Genomic DNA, 10,501 nt, shown 5'->3' on the forward strand with positions numbered 1-10,501 from the left:
ATGACAAAGAAAGTATGATAAAGAGAGCCCGCTGACTCCTGCCAAGTGGGTGGCTGTACATCTCTGGACTGAAGAGGCAGTATCTAACTTCAGTTTCCTTGATTAGAGCCAGTGTCAGCAGGAAAGAAAACCGGCAGAGGGGCCAGACAAAACTTCTTAGGCTGCAATGTCTACCGACTGACTCACTTGTGAAGCAACTGGGGCTAAGTCCTTACCAACACAACTTCTCTGAAGAGAATTATTCAAGTGATAAGATAAGAATTCCGGCTAATAGGATTATGACTGCTCTATTTGAATAAGGACTTCAAAGGCTCTGTAAGTAGTTCCTTTACCACTTCCCAGAGAGATAGTTGGGTGGCCACAGGCTCCTGTCAAGTAAGATTTACAAAGAGAGGGGAAAAAAAAAAAGTCGTCATCCGTAGGCAGCTTCTGGGATATAGCTAGAACTGTGGGCCTTCTTTCCCCAAAGGAGAGGAAATATAGGTAACTCCCCGTGCAAATGCATCAGGATTTTAAGGTGTTCTTTTTTTTAAGATTTCTTTATTTATTTGAGAGAGAGAGAGCACGAGTGGGGAGGAGAGGGAGAAGCAGGCTCCCCGCTGAGCAGGGAGCCCGACATGGGGCCCGATCCAAGCACCCCAGGACCATGACCAGAGCCGAAGGCAGATGCCCAACCGACTGAGCCACCCAGGCGCCCCCCGGATTTTAAGTTTCTTAAGAATGAAATAACCTAAGTTCTTTACCTTCATGCCCCACATTCCACCAAGCCATGTATACACATATATATGTGTGTGTATACATGTATATGTATATTTTCTCTTTTGTAACAAGCACGCTATAACCAGTATCCTGTTTGGATAAGAACATTGTTCAAATATATCTAAATTTTACACTGGCAGGAAGCTTCAGCTGTACCTTCTAGATTCTAGATTGCCAGTTTTTAAATATTTTCACAGGAAAGCAGTCTGGCTCCATAGTACTACATTCTTGCTAGCAACCTTCCTCAGACTCATCCACTCACAGTGGGGGGCTGGTTCAACGGTATGTATTCAATGATGATCAACGGAAATAATTTTGACTATCACAAAACATACCTCGCAAACACACTGAACTAGTTATATGCAAACACTAACAGAACTGCAACATTTATAAAATTTTAGGCACCAAGGAAACTTTCCAAATTACCTACAAACCACCCTCTCTTCCCCTAATCTTACTGGTTGATGAAGGAAAAAAATCCCTCTAGATGAAATACATGCTTGCTGTATACGTCAGACCTGGGGGCCAAACTGATAGTCAGATCATCTCCTGCCTCTCACACCATTTGCTCCTCTTTCTATAATTGTGGGAAAGTATGCATTCTGAGAGCTTTTCATGTTTTCCTGGCTCCAGGGATTTCGACCATCATCATACAACAGATGCAGCTTATCTCGGAGAGCGGGCTTTATTTCAGTTTAGTCTATCGGGCTTCTTGTTTAGTTACAGCCAGCTGACTAACTGGTTTAAATACTGTGCACTGGAAGTTTTGAGTTTTACTAAAGTGTTTTGGAGACCACCAAATCTCATAGGAAAAGAATCAAGGCACAGCTAGATGATTTGGGATAAAAGTAGCATTCAGCCTCCAAAGATAAAGGGCAGTTGGGTTACTTAGATGCAGTAAATTTCCTTTTGCGATGTTCCCATGGAAGGTGGGGTAGGAGGGGTGGGGAGGAAACGGATCTTCATATATGAGGGAGTTAGTTTATAAAGGAGGAGAATTGGAAAGATTTTTTTAGAAAACTCTTACTGCCAAAGTCAATAATGTGATATTATACCAGCATAGCTTGCCTTAACTACGGAAATGAATATGTATTTTAAGATACAGCTTAAAATTCTAGAGGATCCCTAACTTACTAAGTTAAGACACTAGAAAAAAAAATTCTACACACTCATATCCTCTATTAACCCAATGGTTTTAGTCCGGTCTTCTTTCTTTGTGTTTTATCATTAAAACAGATTAACATTGAGTATTTTTTTCTCTTACACCAAAAAACCCAAATGATCATAAAATTTAGATGCCTGACCACATCATTGCTACAATGCCTTTCTCAGTTAACAGGTGCGTATATTCCTATTGGAACACAGGTCCAAACTGGGACCATTTGTTTTTGCTTGTTTATTTATTCATCTATGCTACTGAAACCATAGACTTACGGTCCTAATGATTATGAATATATGTGCAAATACTACTTAACAAAGTGACTCTTTATTTAAAAAAAAGCCAAAAATCCATGTGGATTTACTTAACTGGTATTATTCATGAATTCACTAAATATGTAACACAGGACTAGGCGTCAAGCAGCATCTTCTAGGATGCTATTCTGATAGGAGTTACCAGAAGCAGTCTCCTTTTCCAATCTCATCTAAAAATAGTGTGATACACATTTCATTCACACCTTTGGGCGATATTTTTGTAAAAATCATCTGACATATGGGAATACTTCTTATGCTTTAAGACCACTATAATGCATAGGTCATATCACAAAGACCTACATTTAGTTGAGTGTGTGTGTGCTGGCTGCCTGTGTGTGTTGGCCGTGGTGAGAATTGTCTCCATACTGTCCTACGAGCCCCTTCTAGATTTTATATCAGTTATCATTCTACCAAAATAGGTCCCTTATTCCAGAGTTACTGGGAGTTGGGAGGTTACCAATGCAGAGAAGAAAAGGTCAGCTGAAGAAACAACAACACAGTCATCACTGAAATTTGGAGAGAAAACTGTTTAGACAACAATGCTGCTGCTAATGAAAAAAACATTTGTTCTTAGGCAACCTGCAAAGAGGAGAAAAAAATCTTTCAGGGTCCTGGCAATAAATCACAGAAGCACAGCTGCATCGGATAAACAGGCCAGGATAGCTATTTCTCAGCAAATAATGTGGATGAAAGTACACTCGCTTTAAGACAAAATAGAATGCACCTGAAAACTAAGTGGTACCACAAATGAGAAAAAAAAGCAAATCTTTTTAATACACATGAAAATAAAATGCTTATCTGTGAGAGTTACTTTAAAAGTGGGAAGATATTGAGAAAAACCTGGGCTTTACAAGGCAGCCTAAGTTCATTTTTCCCACTCTGATTTACTAGCTGTGTGACCTTGAACACATCACTTTTCCTTTCTGAGCCTTGATTTCTGGCCCAACTTACCACATCCAAATATTGTCAACTAAACGAAATGATATACCTGGGAACATCTGGTAAACTATAAGGCATTCAACAAATAGCATCTCTTTTTATTCCCTGCCAAGAATTACGCTGAGTCACCCAGACTTCGGACCTTGTCTATTTTGCTCAAAGTTCTACCTCCCGTACCCAGAATAGCACTTGGAAGACAGTATGTGCTCAGTAAACATTTGTTGAATGAATGATTTTTTGAATTGCTCCTCGGACTTGGAACTAAGGGAAGCCAGAATCATTTTAACACATGCAATATTTCAAGGATCTCGCCCTTTTGGTTTTCTTCAATAAATGGCATCTTCCTTACTCTTTTCCTTAAGAAGAGGATCTTGCCTGGCCAATTTTCATATTTACCTTTTAAATTCTAAACAGACTCATCCTATGCAACAGAGAGAAAAAACTAAAAATGGAGCCATCACCCATCCTTTTTGATTGGCAGTTCAATACATGCTGCTTTCGGTTGTTCTAATTGTGGTGATGTCTGGATTAACACTGTGAACCAGAATGTGGGGCCAGACCAATGTGTCTGAGTGTCTAATACATTTTCATTCTGTCTGGTGGAACAGAAGTTTGGCACTGGGCACTTTTGTCAAAGCCAAACCACTGTATGACTTGCAGTAAAGGAAAACGACATTTCAAAGCTGAGTATAGCTGAACAATGCAATCTGTTTCTGATTGATGACTAAGAAATGTTACCATTAACCACCTGAAATACATTCTCAGGTTGGCCATAAAATACAAATTACAGGGATCATGAGATTCAAGCAATCATGAACACCGGCCTTTGTTTCATTCAGAAAAAGCAGATGCTTCTGTAGTAGAAAAAGTCCCTGTTGAGCAGATTTACAATACCTTTTATGTAACGTTTACTGAGCCAAAGCTAACGTATTCTAACAACTATATCAATGCATTCTCCAGAGATGATTGACGATGAAAAATAAACCCATTGACTCCCAAGTGTTTTGGAGGAGAAAATAAAGGCAACGAGTATAGAATTCGATACTCCTTGGTACAAGCCACACAGATGGATTAAGGTCAATGCCTAATTTGTCCTCAGGAAGAATACTTATAACAACGTTCCTTTTGTCAGCTAGATGTCCTTAAATTCAGCTCAGTGTGCCTGTCTACAATTCTGTTCTAGCAGCAAGACAGCAGTGATTAAGTCAACACTATTTTTCACGGGCTACGGACACATAAGGAAACCTAATACACTTAGGTAATCTGTGAATTTCCCTTGCAGGAAAAAACATGCAGTATGGCCAACATTGCTAAAAACATCCAAATAATGATGGCAAAAAGCTGTCTAGAAGTAACATTTGAAATGAAACAACCATACTGTTCATCCTACAGATGTTGCATCAGCTCTTACCTTGTTCACAAAGTGCACCAACATAGCTCGGAAGGCAGAGGCACCTGAACGTATTAAAACCATCAACGCATGTGGCTCCATTGCGACAGGGGTTAGAGTGGCATTCATCAAAATCTGAAAATCATAAAAGGCCACAAAAGTACTTTCAGAAAAGGTCAAAAGATCCTATTTAGTGTAAGGTTGCCAGATAAAGAACAAAACAGCCAGTTAAATTTGAATTTCAGATTTAAAAAAATAATAATTTTTCAGTATAAATATATCCCATGCTATATTTAGGGCTACTTACACTAAAAAAAATTATTCTTTTTTTTTTTAACCTGAAATTCAAATTTAACTGACCTTCCTGCACTTGATTTGCTCAATCTGGCAACCCTAAGAAAATTTCAAAGTTATTCATAGGAGGGTCATTGTTTCCATTGCATTTAGATGGTCACATGAGTCCTAGAAATGGTAAAGAATTCCCTGGAACTTCCTACCCACAATCGTGGCTCATGCTCTGATTACCCTACCCGTGGAATACTGAAAATATGTAACTGGCCTGATTGCCTCTGGGCCTCTCTCTCTTTCCAACACATCATTCTGCTGACTGCCATCTCCTTTAAACACGGTCATGACAATTTACTCCTTGGCTTCCAAACCTTCAATAGATCCCAACTGCCCAGGGCAGATATCTTCCAAATGTAGTCCCTGGACAAGCAGCATCAGCATCACCTCAGAAATGTCAGAGATGCACATTCCCAGGCCCACCCCAGACCTACAGAGTTAGACCCTGTGGGGGGATGGGAACAACACCTGGGGTTGCAGAAGCCATGCCCATGATTTTGAGGCCCACTGAAGTCAAAATCACTCTACTAGAGTAGGAAGTAAACTCGTCGGTACACTGGATTCAGAACCTTCTCAGACCTATCGAGATCCAACCTGCTTTCAAGGATTTTCTCCCACAAACCCATAAATAGGCATACCTGGAATACTCGCAGTCACCCAAATGTATTCTGCAGTCCGGGTGTCTGTGCCTTTGTTTGCTGTGTCTGAGTCTCGCCCCACCAGCTATCAAAATCCTCCCAACTTTAAGATCTTAGTAAGTGCCACCTTCCTACCCAGACCTCCATGATCTCTGATGAAATTAATGCTTTATTCTCTCAGCAGTTTGCAATTCCACTAAAAATTTAATTTATGCTTATATTAAATAAAAAGAATATTAAAACATATGACTTATACACAATATATTAAGTTTCCAAGAGGTATATAATGTATGGGTACCTAAGGAAATGGCCTTGGTAATGATGATATTACACAGCAGTGATACCAAACACTTTTATGATGCTTGCTAAGTGCCAGCCACTGTTTTAACAGCTTCACAGATATTAACTCATTACATTATTTTAAATTGACTTTAATGTAAAACAGAATGGGGGCCAAAGAGATGTTTTTATACATATATAGGTAAATATGATACTTAAGATGTAATTATTCCTTAAATGTAATCTATTGCTATTTCTATGTCCCTACTAGTTAGCACACAGATAGAGTTGACTAGCTCCATTGACTATTTTTTTAAAGACAAGCACTCTTTTAATATGAATGTTGAGGATTTTATCTCAGTATTTCTGTGTAATCTAAAGCATTATCCATGGGCCTTCTTTACTCAATCGTAGGAAAAAACCTTTATGGGACCTCTAAAAGGATCACCTGGCCAGTGTATTCTCATCATCTCTTTTCTCAGAGGAAAGGTCTATCCATATTTACCCAAATCAGAACTGGGGTCTTTTTTTTTTAAAAAAAAAAAAAGGAAACCTAAATAAAAATGAGAGTGAAAGGAACTGATTTAGTAAACAGACAATGATATTAAAGAAGAGGAGGACAACCACCTCAAAACTTACTGAGGTAGAGGTGGGTTAGGCTGGCCTCTGGAGACACCCAGAGAAGGATCCTGCCCATTCCACCTCAGAGGAGCAAGTTAACTCAAAACACAAAAACTAAACCCCTCATCTTTTAAATACAGCTTTTTAATATTTTTTTGTATTTAAATTGATTATTGATATGCAGATTTGGGGAAGGAGATTAAAATATTTCCTTACTATTTATGCAACTTTACATTTGTAAAGCCCATCTGGAAAAAATATAAAAAGACACAGTTCACCTCAGAAAGCTTCACTGAGTTTTGGGTATATTAACAAAATTCAGTAAACACCTGTCCCCATTTCCCAGACTCTACTTAAATTACTCTATGATTTTAACATCATTTAACAAATAATTCATCTACACATGGGTTTCCCTGAAATCCTTTGAACAATATAAATTCTGCCCCAATATATCTTCTGGAAAAGCATTACACTCTTTCAGACAAGAACATCTTACCAAGTTCACACTGGTCGCCACTGAATCCCGGCACACAGGTACATACATAGGAAGTTTCAGTAGGATAACAGGTGCCTCCATTAAGGCATGGGTTCATTTTGCAACGATCAGGTCCTACCATGTTCAGGAAAGTAAGAAAAACAATTAGGCTCATATCCAGGTTTTAATATATTGTAGCATAAATTGCCACTGACTGCTACCATAATATAAGCTTTACCATAGCAATTTAGATACTACGCATAAAAATTAACATTAACTTTACTCTCTGGAGTGTTTCTTGGCATTACAACTAATTGTTACAAATTGCATCTATTCATTTCTGGGATTCAGTCATCATTATTTTTAAACAATAATTTGTACAGTATCTGGCAACTAATATATTCTACTGCAGATTTAGTCGGCATGATAATGGCAATTGATTTTAGTCAAAAATGATTACACATATGTGCACAGTGAATGGAAAATGTATTCTTTTAAACGAGGTTAGTTCATGTGAAATGGCTGGATACACAAAACATGCATTCTTTTTAGCAGTTTGGCTTGTTATCATCATTTGAATTATTATTGCCTTTTACCACTTAATGCTCAGAAACTGTTTTTCTTCGAAAGTGTGCACTGAAGTCTCTTCTGCTACATTAATATGCTTTTTCCAAAAACACGTTCCAAATGTACTCCTTTAAACTATACTTGAAGAAAAGCAACACATAAATTAAACTCTACTGTATAAAAACACACCCAAAGACAAAAATCTCACCTAAAATGAGACTCCCAATTTTTTTGAAACCCCAAATTTTTATTACAATTTTCTTATTAAAACACAAATAAAATCAACAGTCCTAGAAGATAAATGTAAAGGCCAGAGACACAAATTTCTGAGAAGAAACACTTTAAAATATGTTTCCTAAAGGCAAATACTTTTACAATACTTCAAGCACATATATTCTCTGTGGTATTGCTTGGATAATTGTATTTACATGAGTCACTTCTATTTATTATTTGAATGCTTTTTCAGAATTGCTTATGTTTCAAAATGTTCAAAAATCCAGATAAGAGTTGAAAGTCTTACAAAATAATTGAGATAAATAGGCTATATATGGAATAAAAACTATATTTTCAAGAATCTTCAGTCCCGAAACCCTGAAGTAATTACACATGAAAAAAGATATCTACTTAAGAAACATGAACTTAAGGAATATTGGAATAAGCAGGCACTGCTCTAGAAGGTAACTGAGTCTTTCCACACAAGAAAGTCAAACTCAAACTTTCTGAGTGTTAGGTAAATTCTGGACTACAAGAAAGACTTGATAGACTACATTCACATCTATGGGTTCAACATTATAATCAGGTTGATTCAGATGCTTACACCTACTTCTTCAAATATGACCCCAACTTTTCTAAGACTCTTTCTCCTATAGTTCTAAAAATATGCAAAATCTCCCTAGCCATTTTAGCCTTCTGCCTTTGAAAGTACACTGTTTCTCTGTCAAGGATGCCATCCACAACACATCTACGCGCTGCCCTCGGTGCAAAACCAAAATGACGCGTATGTGACAGCACTTGATAAACTGTGATGTGCCACACAAATGTGAAGTATTATTATTATTCCCACCACAGACTCCAGACACCATGCTGAGACTATGGGACAAGGACTTGGCAAGAAAGTGGGTCCTTCTGTGAACCTAAAGTAGTTTAGGTTAGGAGGAAAGTTTTGTTTTGACAAATTCTGTTCTTCTCTAAACAGTTTGTATTACTCTCTGAAAGCTGAACCTGTGACAGAGAAACCAGGCAATCCAATGTGAGCTGCTGTTTACTGAATTCGGCTAAAGTCACAATTTGCTTTGTAATGAAGACGCAAGCTCTCATTCTAAGTAAATACTGTGGTCTGGATTACTGGTACACATTTCTCATCCATCTGTCAAACCTAACTCTCTATGACTTAACAATGATTTCTGTATTGTATTTTCACCAACCTGAGGTATTTTCAACTAAATTATAAGAGAATAAATACTGGCCAGATTACTAGGTTATCATTTACAGATTAAAGATAGAGTGACAGCAAAAAAAAAAATCCATCGACCACCTCTGATTAATTTTATTCATAAAATACTTCAAGTCATTTATAAAAGTTGCACTTTATGATTGATTATTTTACTCTATCTGAAGCACAACAAACAGAAGCATTACTGGCACAAAAGATAACATTGAAATGATCGGGAGAATAATCCTAAGCATAGCCATGCTGTAAAACATATTCATTAAAATAAAACATATTTTCAACAACACAGCCCTTGAAGTACTGATTTTTTTTTTTTTAATCTAGGTCACTAGGTAGTAATGGCTATTTGTGGATTCCACTGACATTGTTATTTAAATAACATTACTAGAAAATACCCTGTTAAAGAAGACTTCTCACCATTATCAAGCTAGACGAAAAGGAAATATATTCTACAAAGTAAATATTCCAAGATTTCTGGCTTATAAATCATTAAATGTCAATTATTCACTTTTGTACTATATTAACTAGAAACCAGGAAAGAGCAATGAAAAGACCATGACTTTGGCGTGGAGCTGATCTGGGTTCAAATCCCACCAATGCCATTGTGTGTGTGGCTATGCAACCCCCGGCAAATTACAGAACTTCTCTGAACATCCACATCCCACCCTTAAGTAGGGATAATAATATGGGGATGATGATAATAACAACACTGCATTTTTGTGATCATATAAGAGAGTCTGTATGAACCAATATCAAACTCATGCTTTCTGTCCATTCAGGTAAAAAACAAAACAAAACAAAACAAAACAAAAAAACACAGAAATCCTTTTTCGACAAGCAGGGCGCAAATACATACCCACTCTGGCTAGGCGCTGTGCTAGAAGCATTAGGCAGACTATCTGGAGCAAGGAAATTACATAAAAGTATGAACTGATAACTGACATTACACAAACTATAGTGAATGTTTATTAGAGTTATTTACTACTCAAAAAATTTTAAAGGCCTGACAGATTTTGATATTGCTGTAATAGCACCCATCAATGAGAGATTTTTAAAAATGGGATTTTTTTTCCCCCTGTTTTTAACTAAGATGTATAACTACAGGGCATATGACAAAGCAATATTTTAGTTATGGGTAAAACCAAATTAAATTTTTACACCATTAACAATTTCACTTTTCCTATGTCGCAATCATAGGTTGTCTCTAAAACCCAGAAGAATACAAAGGATATCCATAAAGCCCAGAAATAATCTACACTCACTTTCTTTGCATCTAATTATGGACTCAGTAATGTGGTCTGTCCTGTTATTATGCGAATAATATAAAATTCTCCACTGATTTAATATCACAATAAAAACTATATGCATAGGGCGCCTGGGTGGCTCAGTTGGTTAAGCGACTGCCTTTGGCTCAGGTCATGATCCTGGAGTCCCGGGATCGAGTCCCACATCGGGCTCCCTGCTCAGTGGGGGGTCTGCTTCTCCCTCTGCCCTCTTCCCTCTCGTGCTCTCTGTCTCTCATTCTCTCTCTCTCAAATAAATAAATAAAATCTTTAAAAAAAAAA

General features: G+C 37.4%; 1 protein-coding gene across 4 annotated transcripts in view; it reads right to left on the minus strand.

Annotated features, from left to right (window-relative positions):
• VCAN (versican) overlaps positions 1–10,501 on the minus strand; it is a 109,084-nt gene that overhangs the window by 28,347 nt on the left and 70,236 nt on the right. For 3 of the 4 annotated variants that reach the window (XM_081826613.1, XM_081826616.1, XM_081826615.1), the window contains 2 exons: positions 6,941–7,054; positions 4,583–4,696 (listed from right to left, as the gene is read on the minus strand). In XM_081826613.1, coding sequence (XP_081682739.1) covers positions 4,583–4,696; positions 6,941–7,054 — 228 coding nt within the window. Of the gene's footprint in view, positions 1–4,582; positions 4,697–6,940; positions 7,055–10,087; positions 10,316–10,501 lie in introns of those variants that run through there. The other variant, XM_081826614.1, reaches the window with a different exon arrangement.

This window comes from Leptonychotes weddellii, chromosome 7 (assembly GCF_054177405.1).
Source record: "Leptonychotes weddellii isolate Sample4059 chromosome 7, ASM5417740v2, whole genome shotgun sequence".
NCBI lineage: Eukaryota > Metazoa > Chordata > Mammalia > Carnivora > Phocidae > Leptonychotes > Leptonychotes weddellii.